Here is a 17,218-nt window from a genome sequence, read left to right as displayed (position 1 = left end):
AATCGACCCACTCCCCTTTGACTGAGGCCCAAGAGGAAATCAAAGCACTGCAGGGTGGGAGTTCTATCTGCGTCCTCTTACAGTAATTTGATTTCCTCCTGGGTCTCAAAGTGGAGTGGGCAGCTTATTGTCGAATTAAAGAATGAGTACGTGGTACACAGCAATTATTCAGTAAATATTCTTGCTTCCTTCATTCCTTCCTTCCCACTCTCAACACTTGTTCCTGCCTGCGTCAGGATACTGAACTTCATCCTCCTTCACTCTGACACAATAGTATTCCCAAAAGATAAGCCCCACAATTTGGGAACAATTAAAAAGGGGGGTATGGAATTTCACAATGTATATATGTTTCAAAACATCATGTAGTACACAATAGATACATACAATTTTTTGTTAATTTTTAAATTTTAAAAAACCAAGGGTAGAGCTAAGGTTATGACATCATTAAAGTTAAAGTACAGTATAACTTCAATGTGAATAAGCAAATATAGTTGTGTTCAGTTGGTGAAATTGAAAAAGATTTTGAAATTGTCTTAAAAGACTTTTTTTTTTGTGGTTACTTTACACAACTGATGCAGGGACAGCAAAACCACACAATCATTTCAATAGATGAAGAAAAAGCACTTGAAAAAATGCAACATTCTTTCACGATATAAGCACTCAGCTAACTAGAAATAAAAGGGAACTTCCTTGACCTTATAAAGGACATCTACTAAAAACCTATTGTCAATATCACACTAAATGGTAAAAGACTGAAATGTCCCCCCTAAGAAAAAGAACAACTCAAGGATATCTTGTCTTCCCACCCATTTTCTACATTGTATGAAAAGTTCTAGCCAGGGAAATTAAGTAAGACAATCAAATAAAAGGCTTCCAGATTGGAAAGGAAGAAGTAATATTATTAATACCTCTATTTATAGATGACATGATCTTATATATAGAAAATGCTAAAGAATATCCTCCAAAATATTATTAGAGCTATTAAATGAGATCGTCCACGTTGTAGCATTCAAGCTCAATATACAAAAATCATTTGTATTTTTATACATTAGCAATGAACAATCTAAAAATGAAATTAAGAAAATAATTTTATTTACAATAGCATCAAGAAGAATAAAACACTTAGGAATAAGTAAGCCAAAGAATTGTGAGACTGGTACACTGAAAACTACATTGTTGAAAGAAATTAAAGACGACATCCCATGTTCATGTGTCAGAAGATTTAATATTACTAGATGGCAACACCCACAAACTGATCAACAGATTCAACATAATCCCTATCAAAATCCCAGTTAACTTTTCTGCAGAAATTAGCAAATAGATTCCAAGACTCATTTGGAAATGCAAGGCACCCAGGATAGTAAAAAAAAAAAATTGAAAGAAGAACAAAATTGATGGACTCACACTTCCTAATGTCAAAACTTACTACAAAGCTATAGCAATCAAGACAGTGCATAGTGACATGAAATATGCCACTTGAACAGAATTGAGAATTCAGAAATAAACCCTAACTTTTACGGTTAATTGATTTTCAGGGCCAAAAGAATTTAATGGGGGAAAGGAATAGTGTTTTCAATATATGCTATTGGAACAACTGGCTATCCACATGCAAAAGAATGAACCTGAACTCCTACCTCCCACCACACATAAAAAATAACTCAAAATGACCATAGACTTGAATGCAAGAGCTAAAACTATAAAATTCTTAGAAGACAACACAGAAATAAACCTTTGCCATTTGGGGCGAGGCAATGATTTCTTAGATGCAACACCAAAAAGAAGAGATTGGTAAGTAAAACGTCATCAAAATTTAAATTTTTTGTGCTATAAGTGATACCATGAAAGTGAATAAAGTGACAACCCACACACTGGGAGAAAATATTTGCAAATCAAATACCTGATAAAATCTTATAGCCAGAAAATATTTTTAAAAATTTCATAACTCAATAAAATAAAGACAAATAATTTTAAAATGACCAGGCCGTGCATAGTGGCTCACGCCTATAAGCCCAGCACTTTGGGAGGCCAAGGTAGTCAATCACTTGAGCTCAGGAGTTCCAGACCAGCCTGGATGATTTGGTGAAACCCCATCTCTACAAAATTAGCTTGGTGTGTTGGCACATGCTTGTAATCCCAGCTTCTTGGGGGGACTGAGGCAGGAGGATTGCTTCAGCCTGAGAGGTCAAATCTGCAGTGAGTCATGACCACTCCACTGTACACCAGCCTGGGCAACAAAGCAAGACGCTGTCTCGATTTAAAAAAAAAAAAAAAATGGCTAAAGGATTTGAATAGACATTTCTCAAAGGAAGACATACAAATGGCCAGGAAGCACATGAAGAAAATGCTCAACATGATTAGTCATCAATGATATGCAAATTTCCTGTAAATGTAAATTCCCAGGGAAATGTGAAGAAAAAAAGAAAATAGCAAGTGTTGGCAAGGATATGGAGAAATTGGAATCCTAATACCTTGCTGATAGAAATGCAAAATGGTGCAATCGCTACAGAAAACAATTTGACAGTTCCTTAGAATATTAAAGATAGAGCTACCATATGACCCAGCAATTCCGCTCCTAGATATACATTCAGTAGAACTGAAAATATATATTCACAAAACATGTACACAAATGTTCCCAGCAGCATTATTCATAATACCCAAACAGAGGAAATAACACAAATGTCCATCAACTGATAAATAGATAAACAAAACGTAGTATATCCATGCAACAGAATGTTATTCAGCAATAAAAAAAAGGAACATACTAATACATGGTCAACATGGATGAACCCTGAAAACACACCTAGTCAAAGAATCAGTCTCAAAAGACTACATATTATATTATTCCAATTATATGAAATATAAAGAGTAAGGAAAACTATAGACACAGAAATTAGATTGGTAGTGTCTAAGACTGGGGAGGAGGGATAGGGAAAAATAGGGAGTGGCTGCTAATGGGTTCAGGGTTTCTTTTGAGTGATAAAAAATGTCCTAAAATTAGATTGTGGTGCTGGCTGCATATCTCTGTGAATATACTGAAGACTATTAAATTGTACACATTAAATGGGTGCATTGTATGGCAAGTGAATTATATCTCAATAAAGCTATTTTAAGAAGAATACACACAATGCTGAAACTGAATCTTTAGGAACAGAGAGAGTGAAAATCCATACAGAAAATAAAACACACCAACACCATGAAAACAAGGGAGGAAGAGGAGTTGAGGGAGGAAAAATGGAATAGGAGGAGAAAGAGGAGAGAAAAGGTAAGATGATAACATTAGACTAAGGTTTATTTATCACATTTACCCTCTTCCTGTAGTGAAATATCCAGTTCTGAATATCTGTAAATGGTAAAATAGTTGCAGGATATGATTTACAAGTAAGACTTATTGTAGCAAGTAAGAGTTATTTCCATGTGTGATAATAAGTCAGGCTTAAGCAACCACTGGGCCCCATTTAGTGCTTTCAGTGCTCCTGAAGGAACACAGTAAAAGCAATATAGAAAAGTAATCCCCAAAGGTTTAAAAAATTTATTTTCCTCCATCTTCTTCTCAAATTTTCATTTAAATAAGATGTAGGTTTCAAATGATTTTCTGAACCAGTGGTCAGAAAAAACACATGCCCACACTGTATCATTTTGAAACATTAGAAAATCAAAAGATGACTTACCTTTTCTAATGTACTGAAGGATGGCCAGGACTGATATCCATATTCAGATGCAAATCGAGCTCTTGGGAAAACTTTCCAGTTCCAGCAATCACTGATATAGTCATAAAAATGTACATCACCAAAATAATTGCTATTAGGGTTTTGAGAGACCCAGCCTTCTGCAACAGTTTCAGCCCCATTTGTAGGACTGGACGTAATGAAAGGACGACTCTTGTCTCCCTAAGTTCAGAAATAAAATGAATTCAAGGATAATATATTCATCCTGTAAAGTATGAATCATTTACTTCTTTAAAAATACTAACAAGTCCCAGAAATGCCAAGTAGCTGATCGAAAATTAATAGGACCACTTACCTTCCTCCCCATTCAACAACCACCAGCACCTCTCTGCTCTTCGCCAATCCTTTATACCTTTTCATAAGTAACACTTAGCTCATCCCTCACAGCAGCTGTTCTTAAATTTTTCAATCATGTTTTGCCTCCACTCTCATCCATCATGGATGGTGTACAGTCTAGTCCAGAGTTTCTCAACTTTGGCCCTATTGACATTTTGAGCTGGATACGTTTTTGTAGAGGTTGGCTGGGGGTGGGGATGTCTTATGCATAGTGGGATATTTAGTAGCATCCCTGGCCTCTACCCAATAGATGTCAGTAGCTCTCCCCCAACCTTGAAAAATGTCTACAGGCACTGCCAAATGTTCCACGGGGGCAAAATCACCACCACTTGAGAACCAAAGGTCTAGCAGGTAAGAACAGAAGCTACTGAGTCAGATGGACGCGAACCTGACTTTAAATCTCAAATCTGAACCTTATTATTTTTGGACAGGTCTAAGCCTCGGTAGGTTTATCTGCAAAATGAGGATAATAATAGTACCTCCTTTAGAGGTATTATAAATAGTAAGTAACTCATATGTGAAAGTGATGGCTAGGTGTCAACCAATTCATGTTCTCGTTTCTATAATATAAAGCCATCCCTAGGAAGTGGCTTCCTAGCCCATATGGGGCCAAGTGCCTCATTCTCATCCTCTTCCCCCATTTGCAGGTGAGGGTGCAAGAGATGGTGCAGCTGGAACAAAGTGTCTCTATCTCTGAAAGAGGAGCTGCCTGTCAATCAGGAGCAGCCCTTTCATAGTGTCAGTGAGCAAGAAATAAACTTTTATTATATAAACCACTGAACTACTGTGGCTTACCTGTTACATCTAGCATGTAAGTGCTTAACAGAGTGCCTAGCACACTGTGAGAACTCAAAATATAGTTATTATCATCAGTAGATGAGACCACTTCCTATTTCACTGAGAAGATTTCATTCACTTAGCAAGTATTTGTCAAATCTATTGTGTCTCTGGCATTTTTTCGCACTGCAGAGGGAGGGAGGGAGGGGGAGAGAAAGCGAGAGGGGGGAGAGAGAGAGAGAGAGAGAGAGAGAGAATCTACGACTCTGTCAACTACTTATACATCAAATCTCTTTTGAGTATTTCCTATGAGCCAGGAATGCAGTTCTTTCTATGTGCTGGAGGTTCAGCAGACAGCCATGGTGATCCTCTTGGAAGAGTGGATGGCAATCTAGTGCTGAAACCAGGTACTGAACAAGTAATTATAAGTGTGATGAGTGTTTTGAAGGAAAAGTGCAAGGCTCTTTGGGAATGTAAAACATATTGAAGAAGGCCAGTAAGACTTCCCTGAGAGATAGACTTTCAGAAAATAATTTTCTCAAATTTTCACCATTATGTTCATGGTATATCGATCCATATTTCATTTCTTGTTTCTCTTCCATCATTTAAAAAAAAAAAATCCTTAACCCTTTCCTTTGCCAGACTCTCTGTATTCTGGTCATCTTTCTATTTTGCTTTGGTACTACAGCCAACAAACTATCTTCCACTCTTTTTTTCCTTAATCTCCCTCTACTGCCCTTTTCCCTTAGATTCCTTAGGACTCCCCTTATCCTAATAAAAAGTCCCTTTGATCCCTTGTAGTCCATCAGATTTCTTTACCATCCTCTCATTCATAAACCCCTGACATTCAACTCCTGATCATGCCACTCCACTGAAATGTTTTTCAAAAATTACCCATGAACTTCTACTTACTAAATATAGCAGTTCTTTCTGTCCCCACTCATTCCCTCTTGGTGTGCAATAAATGACCCTATTTACCACCTATTATTTCTGAAGCTCTCTCCACTCCTGGCTGTTCGTTCACAATTCTTCCACATTCCAGTTTCCCCCAATCTTCCTGATTCTTCCTTCTCCAGCTACCCTCTCCATCCCCAGATGGACACTCCCTCTATCTCAGGCTTCTCCTTGTTCTATACCCTGTCCCATGGCTTCCCCTCACATGGATGTTCTGATTACTCCTTGCCCACACCTGCACCCTTGACCTCATGTTCACTGCCACACTTACATTCCTGATAACCAGCTCCACATTTCTCCCTGTGTTGTCTTGCCAACATCGCAAATCCAACCTTTTAAAGCAGAATTCCTTGTTTACTAATTCCAAACTTATCTGACTATGCTCCCTTTCTTGCTGATGGTACCCAGAGTGCAGTCATCTTCAATTTCTCCCTCTCCTACTTCCCACATTCAGTCACTCTGAGGAGCAGCAACTCTACATTCAGATTTTTTTTTCCCATCACCTCATTTCCAATCCCACACCACTGGACTCCACTACCTATGACCTCCATGACCTTGAGGACTTCATGACTCTAAAATAAATATATCACCTACACTCCAGGGAACTTCTACAAATTAAGTAAATAAATTACAGAAAGCACTTATATAATGAATTTTTAATGTTGCTCTGCTGCCCAGGCTGGAGTGCAGTGGCACGATCATAGCTCACTGCAGCCTCGACCTCCTGGGCTCAAAATAAGCCTCCTGCCTCAGCCTCCCAAGTAACTAGGACTACAGGCACACATGCCACTATGCCCAGAGAATTTTTTAAATTTTTTTGGAGATAGGGTCTGGCTACATCACCCAGGCTAGTCTCAAACTCCTGGCCTCAAATGTTCCCCCTGCCTCAGGTCCCAAGTCACTGGGATTACAGGTGTAAGACACCACATCCAGCTTTAATTTAATATATTAATATATAATAATATTAATTAATATAATAATTGTAATTCACATATTGATCCCTGACATCTCAGTAACTTGGAGTTTTAGTTATTATGACTGGTTTCCTTGTCTAGGACCTCTCACCTCCCTAATATTTGCTAGTAAAGTTATCTTCCATAACATGCACCAGATAAAGTTCCTCCTCTCCTGCAAAATGTCCACTGGCTTCCCACTGTCTACTGAATAAGCTCAACTCCATAATATGATTTAAAGTCCCTCTATGGTCTGCTTCCAGTCTTTACTACCTTCCACTCTCCCACAGGAATCCAGGAGTCCCTTGCTCTTAGCCACCAGGCACTGCTTGCCGCTCATTATACATACCACCTACTTTCACATCTTCTTACCTTTATTTACATTGTTTTCATGACCTAAAGCACTACTAGACAACACTTTGCCTCAAAATTCTCCACCTGTAAGGTTTGGCTTGAATGTAAACTTTTACTTGAAAGCCTTTTTAGATTCTTTCAGTTAAAATTAATGGTTCTGCCACAACAGTTCCCAGCATTATGAAGCTACATTCTTTATAGCACTTTTTTCACTGCCCAAGGTCTGATAATTTTTTCCCTGCTTCCCTTTCACAGCAGACTGTAAGCTCCACATGGATAAGAGTGCCCCCACAGCATCGGGGATGAGGCTTTGCACTTGGTAATAGGTACTCAGTAGATGTTGGGTGAATTTAAAAATATTAAAAAGTATGATGAAATTATAGGTGATATTAAATGTTTAAAAATATTTTTGCTACAATGGCTTTGAAGAACATTGAAGAAGAAGGCCAGTCAATTGGCCTTGATTGATCAAGCTTGACAGATTTCCCTTCATTTCTTGAGATGCTTGAGAAATCTGGTAAGCTGAGCCATGCAGTAAAATTACAAACAAGTCTCTACCTAAAAATATCTGGCTTTGATGATGCATTATAATTTCCATCCATTTATAAATCATTTATTCTTAAGGTGTGGTTATTTGTTGCAGATCTCACAGACGATTTCTCTCTAAGTCATGACCTTAAACACTTATTTGGACCAGGAACTACCACAAGGTGATCCAACAGAATGGCCATCAAAAAAAGCAAGTGCAGTAGGAAACCAATCATTACAGCCAATTTATAGATGAATCAATTTATGCTGCTTTACCTTTTTATGATGCCTAATACTTTGATGGAAATTAAAAGCAGTAGTGATTATGTAGCATTTAATACTGTTCATCTTCAGAAAATTTTGCAAACATCAGTTACTGTTCACAGCTCATTTTAAGATAAGTAAGTCCCTAAAGAGAAAGGCATATCTCCATTTCACAGGTGAAAAAGAAATGGCCCAAAGAAGCTAAGTTTTTAAAGCTTAAGAAAGTAGTGTTAAAATTAATGATCAAAATGTATAAGTGTCTGAAGACCTACCTTGTTGAACAAAACCAACAAGGATGATGATGATGATGGCTAGTCTTAATTAAAATGTTACTGTGGGCCAGGTGCGGTGGCTCACGCCTGTGATCTCAGCACTTTGGGAGGCCGAGGTGGGTGGATCAGGAGGTCAGGAGATCGAGATCATCCTGGCCAACATGGTGAAACCCCATCTCTACTAAAAATACAAAAATTAGCTGGGCGTGGTGGCACATGCCCGTAATACCAGGTGCTCGGGAGGCTGAGGCAGGAGACTTGCTTGAACCCGGAAGGCAGAGGTTGCGATGAGCTGAGACCACGCCACTGCACTCCAGCCTGGCAACAGATGAGACTCCATCTCAAAAAAAAAAAAAAAAAAAGTTACTGTGAACCACCATCTTCCAGTAATTCACCACAACGATGACACACAAAGGGAAAGAGGAGAGGCACCTGATATTCTCTAGGTCTTTTAGAAAATATGGAGTTGTTCCTTTGGCCATATACATGTGAATCTACAAGAAGGGTGATGCAGACATCAGGGGAATGCATCTGGTTCAAAAAGGAATACCCCACAAACGTTAACATGGGAAAACCAGAGGAGTCTACTGTGCTAGCCAGCAGGCTGTTGGCACTGTTGTAAACCAACAAGTTAAGTGCAAGATTGTTGCCAAGAGAATTAATGTGTTGAGCATATTAAGCACTCTAGGAGCCAAGATAGCTCCCCAAAACTTGAGAAGGAAAGAAAGGAAAAGAAAAAGAAGGAAGCCAAAGAGAAAGGAGCCTGAGTTCAATGGAAGCACAGCTGGCTCCACCCAGAGAAGTGCACTGTGAGAACCAACGGAACAGAGCCTGAGCTTCTAGAACCTGTTCCCTATGAATGCATGGCATAACAGGTGTTTAAAAAATAAAAGAGCTCTGGATTGTAAAAATATTTCTTTTCATTAAGCAGAAATGTGGTGTCCCCTCCCCCAAAGAAATATTTTAACTTAAAAAAAAAAAGGTTACTATGTGTCAGACTGAGTCATGTACCTTCCATCCATTATCTCGCTTAGTCCGCATAACAACTCTTAAAAGTTAGCTCCTATTTTTAACCTAACTTTATAGATGGGAAAAGGAAGATGAAGTAACTTGCCCAAGATTACATAGACAGGAAGTGGCCCAGCCAGGATTTCAAAGCATGAGTACTTAACCACTATGCTATAAAATGAAAATCCTCAGAAACTATAAATCCATCAGACATGAAAAACATAATACCAATATTGTGAATAAAAAGATTATAAAATAAGTGTTCTGTAAATATTCTTTAAAACTTGTACCATCACATTTTGTGAATAGAAAAATTATTCATGACACATCACTTAGTATATCAGGTAAGTTATACAATTGAACCCACGTTTTTTATGAATTCTCAATGAAGTTTCTTCTCATAAATGGAATAGCACCTTCAACTGGGCATGTTTAGGTGCTAATATCACATACTATTTTAAAAAACAGATGCCTTTTCAAATTGCTTCCGGATATACCCAGATATTTAAAACATCTATTTACAGACACAACAGTGTAAAGATAACCAGATTATTAAATCACATGTTAAACAAAGTTTTTCAAAAGTTAAAACTTTTGAAGGCATTACTGAAAAAAAATGCTTTTTCTCACAAAAAGGCCAATTTATATGAACATATGTCTGTATAATATGCCAATGAGACAAAGAGTGGTGCAAAGAGAATCACTATAGAGCAAGGGCCATACAGTGGGGTTGGAGACCAGCTCTCTCATCTCTCTTTGTCCCTTAAATCACATACCAGGATATTCACATGTGATATATACCAAATTCTACTTTAACACATATGATTACAGAATTGTAGCAGTGGCATATAAATAATCATCTAATCTAGAGATTCTAAGGGCTTTCTGGGATCCACGGATGGACTCCAAGGAGCATGTGACAACCTAGCATTGTAAGCACTGCACTGGTGTATGTGTGGAGAGCGACACAGATAAGTTCATCCTCCAAGAAGTCCACAGCCCATAAATCCTTTCATCTGCTGCTGCACTACAATGGGATACTCTGTAATCAAACGATACTGTTGAAGACAGCCCTAAAAAGGGGCATAAAACATACTATACCAGTATTCAAACTTATCCATTTTAAAGATACATTCTTAAATTCCACTGCATTAAAAAATCATTACTTACTGCCAATACGAGCTCTCTGATGTTTTCCACATAGAGTGTCACATAGTCCTTGATGTAGATTGGCCGGTCAGTGATACTGATATGGTACCAATTCATCATCAGCGCCTCCTCATTTTCATTATTGCCACTCCATATGATGATAGAAGGATGAGATTTCAGTCTCTTGATCTGAAAATTAAGAAAATATAAAATGATTTTCAAAGAGTTAACATAAGAAACTCAGAGCTATAATTACTCATAAAATTAGAGCCCTTGCATTTTTGCACATAAATTCTTATGTGCCAAAAACCTAATTTGAAAATGGCTAGTCATGTTAGCCATAGAAATACATTTTAAGAAATCGCTGAGATTCTTTTTAACTAGATTTTATAAACACTGATACATAGGGTTTCTCTTCTCTGCTATACAAAAACTGAAGATAATATAACCCCTTTTTTAGAAAGAGAAAAAGGGAACTAATAAACTCATCATTACGTGGATTGCCACACAGAAAACTTCCAGGAAATACAAAAGGCAGGAGACATTATATTTTGGGGATTGGTTCTTTTTTTTTTTTTTTTTTTTTTTTTGAGACGGAGTCTCGCTCTGTAGCCCAGGCTGGAGTGCAGTGGCCGGATCTCAGCTCACTGCAAGCTCCGCCTCCCGGGTTCACGCCATTCTCCGGCCTCAGCCTCCCGAGTAGCTGGGACTACAGGCGCCCGCCATCTCGCCCGGCTATTTTTTGTATTTTTAGTAGAGACGGGGTTTCACTGTGTTCGCCAGGATGGTCTCGATCTCCTGACCTCGTGATCCGCCCATCTCGGCCTCCCAAAGTGCTGGGATTACAGGCTTGAGCCACCGCGCCCGGCCCTGGGGATTGGTTCTTAACAGCAAATTGGAGTTCTGTGTGAACAAACAAATGAGGCAAAGCAATCACTACCACTGAAGGAGGGACAGAGGTTCCTGTGCAGGCTCCACCGAGATCAGAAAACCAGAAGGAGAACTAGAGAAGGTTTTACAAAGCAAGTGAGTACTAGAGGTATGCTGGCAGTTAAAGACAAACATGGAATGCTCTAAAGGAAAACAGATGAGGGCAATCAGGGTGATGTCTCCTGAAATAACTATCAATGTCATGTCCTGAGAAATCAACTAACATTAAGTTACTGAACATGTTTAAATATAAAAGGGAAAATTGGAGAATCCACCGCAAAACTGTGCCACATGAGGCCTGCATAAACTGAGCTCATCTGGGTTGGCCCTACATAAAGGCAAAAGGATCCACTTGTGTTATGTTTGCACTGGACAGACTCAGACATGTCCCTTCTTCTAACACACTAGGACATGTGCTCCAGTAGAGAGCAATTCAATTCCTCTGAGAATGGCAGAGTGAATCAATGGTCAAGAAAAATTCTTTTAGAACATGTTTTGGCAATGTTACCTCATTGATACTTATAGGTTCACTTTCACTGTCATGCGTGATTACACTGATGGCCCCCCACTGATGCTCTCAATGTGTTCTCCATTCGAGAAGCTCAGAAACTCATATAGAGGAAATAGAGATGCACTGAAGGTATATTAAAGAGATATGCTTCTTTTTTTTTAAAAAAAAAGTAAGTCTTGTGTGTTCTCAGCCAGCCATATAAACACTATTTCTTTTTTTGTCTTTGTAAATGCCCAAGAAAGGGACAGCTGCTACTAACTGTGACTGACATATTTATGCTACTGATGAAAATACAAACATAAATCCTTAAGTGGCAAAAAGCTTCAGCGACACCGTGTTACACACAACCTTTAAGTTGACTTAGAGTTTTATGGTAACCTTTACTTTAAAATTTTAACAAACTCTGCATGAAATGGCTCTCCTTGTCTTTAATAATGCATCAAAGCACTGAATATACATAGATGTTTTAATTATTTATATGAAAGAAAACTAAAAATAAAATTGAAATGTTTGCAACCTGTGTAACTATAATTAATATGTTTAAAGTTATTCATTCATCCACTCATCTATCCACTTCGTAAATAATCCACAGAGTGGGGACGCAGAGGGGAATGAGCCCTAGGACTCAGGGAGATGACAGTCTTGCAGAGGTGACAAATCCTTGAACAAGTAATTCAAAGTGTGATGTGTGTCTCAAAAGGCAAAAGGTTTTTCCCATGCTTAAGGTAAGAGGGGCCAAAGGAGAACAAAGGAGGTGGCCCACAAGGGCAGTGAACAGGGAAGATGTTCCAGGACATAGACAGCAAGACGGAGATGGTTCCTGAACAGGAGCAGACACCAGCTGGATGGGGTCCCGCACAAGAGGATCTTATACCTTATCCAGAGGGCAAGAAGCCACCTCAGGGGAGCTGTTGGCAAGGGAAGGCGTTCGATTGTACTTTTCAAACCTTTTATTTTAAAATGAAACACAGTTACAGAAAACAAATTATGATATGATGAATTATTATAAGGCAATCACTCTTGTAGCCACCACCCAGTTGCAGCCACGCCGGAAGCCATCCATGTGCCTCTTCCTAATCACAGCCCCTTCCTCCTTCCAAAAGTAATCACTATCTCGAGTTTTATAGTGTTATAGAAATCGCTTCCTTGCATTTCTGTACGGTTTTTCACAAAATATACATCTGTAGACACTATGTTATGAACTCTAGATTTTAACACACTTGATGGATTCAGTTCATTGACGTCCTTATCCTTATTGAATCTCAAATTGTCCACCTTTCGGTTGCTCAGAGTCTCTCAAAAATCCTTTTGACATAACTTCGATAGCTTCCTTGTTATCTGCATGTTGAGATATTCTAGGATCAGGGTTCGGAGCAGGAATGTGGTATGACTTAAAATGTGTCAGTGGAAGATGACTTTGGCAGCTCTGTTGAGTATGCACATATTGAAAGAGACCAATGCTATGTTTGAGGACAGGGAAAAATAAGATTTGAACTAGAGTAGTAAGTATGGGGATGAGAAAGTAAATACAAATACAAGTAACATTGGTATCAAAAAATTGTCTCAATTTTAAAACCAGATGGATGTGGGAGGTGAGGAAGAAGAAAGTATCAATGACTTTCATATTTCCTGCTAAAAAGAAAAATCTTGAAAGAGTGCATTGGGTAAAAGATAGTAGATGTACTCTGAAGACATGCTAAGTTAGTGGGACAGCTGGTATTACTTGTTATTTCTTTTGTACTGCATGCCTTACATGTATTATCCTATTTAATCTTTGAAACAGTTTCACGAGGAGTGACATCATACTAGAGTTATAGATACAGAAATTGAAGCTCAAGAGGTAAAGTGACCTCCCTACGGTGGCAGACTCACCATTCAAGAAGAAATATCAAAAGATTTGTTCTTTGTATATCAACATTGTAAAAAATCTGGCAGACAGTTGGACATGTGAAATTGAAATCAAAGTCAATAATTATCCACAGTGTAGCTTCACCGAGGTTACCGAGAAAACTGATTTGTTTCCTTCTTTAACATGTTGCAGAGCACTATAAAAACTCAATATGTCTCCACAGTCTTGTAAACTTTTTACAAAGTAGGGGTGATCTCCTGGTGCAGTGATCATTTCTAATGGATGCTAATGAATCAGTCCAATGTTTCAGTAGTATTTTACCAGCATATGATATACTCACAAGTTGGTTTCTAAACTGTATTTTGGGAGTACATCATGATTCAGAATTTTCTTGCATTGACAAGCATCCCACTCTGATTCCACATGGAAACCCATGCCATGCACTTAATATTTAGGGGAGAGGAAATATAATGCAATCTGTGTTTCAAAGCATGATCATCCCCTAAACAGACCTTGTTGCAAAAATAAGTATATTCAAAACACAGCTCATAAACCTCAGATCTGTGGCTAAAACTATCAGTTGATAATATTACATTAACACCATTGCCATTTGTAAAAAGAAGATATCCAGGATTATCTAATATATTTCCTGTGCCAGATCTGGAGTCAGCCATTTCTCTAAGAAGCTTTTCTCTTAACAGGAAAGATTACTTCAATATAAGAATATTCAACATTACAACACTGTCCATTATTTCTTTTCAGGTCTTTTCAGTAGACAGAGAAAGCATATAATCATTTCCTTGCATTTATGTATCTGTGAATATAAATATAAATGTCAATATGTAGAATCCAAAATAAATCAAGGAATCAACGACCGATTTAAACTTTTCTCCTGAGCAATTCAAACAGCGGTGTTGCTGTTTGCTGAGATGGAGAAAACTCCAGAAGAAGCAAGATTGTCGGGGAGCAATATGAGTTTAGTTTGTACATGTTACACTTCAGATGTCTGTTAAACCTCCAAGCAGAGGCACCAGGTAGGCAGTTGGATATAAGAAAGAGGAATTCAGCAGAGAAATCAGGACTGGGGATAAATCTAGGAGTCATCAGCCAACAGATGATGGTAAAGCCATGACACTGGGTAGAATCACCTAGATGTCAATTACCTGGCTGTGTAATATTTCATGGAATGTAGTAGAGAACAAAAACCAAAATGAAGCAAGATTTAACAAAAGGCAATACTAAAACATATTATGTGTTTTATTTCTTCTTGGAAGGGTAATAACATACCTGGTAGGCAACTTCTGCTCTCACTGAATCCAGGAAGCCCTGATCAGTTGGATAAAGGGCACAGGCAAACATAAAATCCTGCCATACCTAGCGAATCAAATAAAAGGGAATGTAACACTTCCATAAGTTTTATTACACAGAAGAAAGTCTTCATTCTGAGCTCTGGGCATTACTTTTCACACAAATGAAAAATTCAGTTAGCCTGAGGAGTGTGATCATTGGGGCACCATTATGTATAAAGGCACCCAGGAAAGGTATCAAAGACATTAAGACTTCCCAGAACTGCACAAAAGTGTACAGAAACCTGAGAAGAGAAAACCCTAGGCAGGTATAAAAGAAAGGGAAGACAGAAGAATTTGAAAAAGAAAAAATGTGTGAAGGGGACATAGAATGAGGCTTCCCTCCAGCCCCTCCTCACTTCTAATTCATTCCAATTTTCACCAGGCATTTGGTATTAAGAGATGCACCAGACTGTTAAGAATCATACTTCATTTATAAAGGAATTAGCTTTGCATAGACAAAAGGATTACTACATGCACACTTTAGTAATGAAACTACGTAAGTCCCTTCCTAAGGAGGCCGTGTGATGCAATGGTTAAGAACACAGCCCCTGCTGGGAGCAGTGGCTCACACCTATAATCCCAGAACTTTGGGAGGCTGAGAGGGGGCGGATCACCTGAGGTCAGGAGTTTGAGACCAGCCTGGCCAAAATGGTGAAACCCTGTCTCTACTAGAAACACAAAAATTAGCCGGGCATGGTGGCACATATCTATAATCCCAGCTACTTGAGAGGCTGGGGCAGAAGAATTACTTGAACCCTGGAGGTGAAGGCTGCAGTGAACCAAGATCGCACCACTGCATTCCAGCCTAGGCAACAGAGCCAGACTCCATCTCAAAAAAAAAAAAAAAGTCATAGCCCCAAAGCAGCCTGTCTGAGTCAGAATTGGATTCCACCATAAACAGGCTGTTAGAGTTTGGGTAAAATATTTAACCTCTTCATGTGTCAGTTTCTTTATCTGTAAATGAGGATAGAGAATAGTAACTACCTCATTGAATGGGCATGAAGATAAAATACGTAGAGCACTTAGAACAATGCCTGTCCTGGCACTCAGTGAATATTATATAATAATGTTATTGCCACAATGACCATCAGCATTATCAATATTAGTATAATTCCTTGTCTTCTGTGGCATTCCTTATATTTTAGAACACTAATAATAGAACTAACAGAATACATTTTCTTTGCGTTATCCTCACAATTGCAAAACACATTAAAAGTACTTAATAACAATATTAGGGCCAGGTACAGCGGCTCGTGCCTATAATCTCAGCACTTTGAGAGGCCGAGGCAGGTGAATCACCTGAGGTCAGCAGTTCAAGGCCAGCCTGGCCAACATGGTGAAACCCCATCTCTACTAAAAATACAAAAATCAGCTGGATGCTGATTTACTAAAAATACAAAATTTAGCACACGCCTATAATCCAAGCTGCTCCGGAGGCTGAGGCAGGAGAATTGCTTGACCCCGGTGTAGGGAAAGGCGCAGTGAGCTGAGATTGCACCACTGCACTCCAGCCTGGGCAATAGAGTGAGACTCTGTCTCAAAACAAATTAAAAATAAAAAATTAGAAAAAATTTAGAAAAACAATATGAAACACACCTTTACTTAATTTCATTATTTTTCTTCTCCTTTAGGTTTTGTCAGATCTCCTTTAAGTGTTTTAAATATTTTCTTTTATTTTCTATGCATACTTAAATATCACAAAGAAAATTATTTTAAAAGTAGGTATATGTATACTGGGATATAAATAATTTACAGGATATCTATCATTTAAAAATAAATAATTATGGTAGTTGCAATCACCTGTGGCTCTGGGTTTACAAGATGCCATTTATTCCTATAGCCCCAAATGGAATATCTGGCTCTGAGACAGGGGCAATTGCATCATTCAGAACATTGGCAATCAAACTGAGGATAGAGTAACTTATCAATACATAAAATGCTATCAACTTCTCACCATTATTCCTAGTTCATCACAGAGTTCATAGAACTCATCCTGCTCATAAATTCCTCCTCCCCAAACCCGAAGAGTATTCATGTTAGCATCCACAACAGACTGTAAAAGGAGACGTAACCTGTAGAAGACATTTTATAAACAAATCATAACTTGGAAAAAAAACAGATAAACACATTTCTAATCTCTGTTAGAAAAAAACACTCTAAAATCATGACGGTTTGGTTATAATGTAAATTAAAGAAAGTAATATAAAATTATATACACATTAAATAACCACATAAACAAACAGAAAACCTATGGGTGAT

At 38.3% G+C, this 17,218-nt stretch overlaps 1 protein-coding gene across 5 annotated transcripts in view; it reads right to left on the bottom strand.

The window, feature by feature from the left end:
- MANBA (mannosidase beta) overlaps positions 1-17,218 on the bottom strand; it is a 136,853-nt gene that overhangs the window by 23,293 nt on the left and 96,342 nt on the right. For all 5 annotated transcript variants that reach the window (XM_003899023.3, XM_021938670.2, XM_031664402.1 and 2 more), the window contains 4 exons: positions 16,914-17,031; positions 14,898-14,984; positions 10,342-10,509; positions 3,669-3,887 (listed from right to left, as the gene is read on the bottom strand). In XM_003899023.3, the coding sequence (XP_003899072.1) occupies positions 3,669-3,887; positions 10,342-10,509; positions 14,898-14,984; positions 16,914-17,031 (592 nt within the window). The remainder of the gene's footprint in view (positions 1-3,668; positions 3,888-10,341; positions 10,510-14,897; positions 14,985-16,913; positions 17,032-17,218) is intronic.

The sequence above is a fragment of the Papio anubis genome, chromosome 3, assembly GCF_008728515.1.
Source record: "Papio anubis isolate 15944 chromosome 3, Panubis1.0, whole genome shotgun sequence".
NCBI lineage: Eukaryota > Metazoa > Chordata > Mammalia > Primates > Cercopithecidae > Papio > Papio anubis.
The sequence above is the reverse complement of the archived record's forward strand: the minus strand, read 5'-3'. Positions and strand labels throughout refer to the sequence as shown.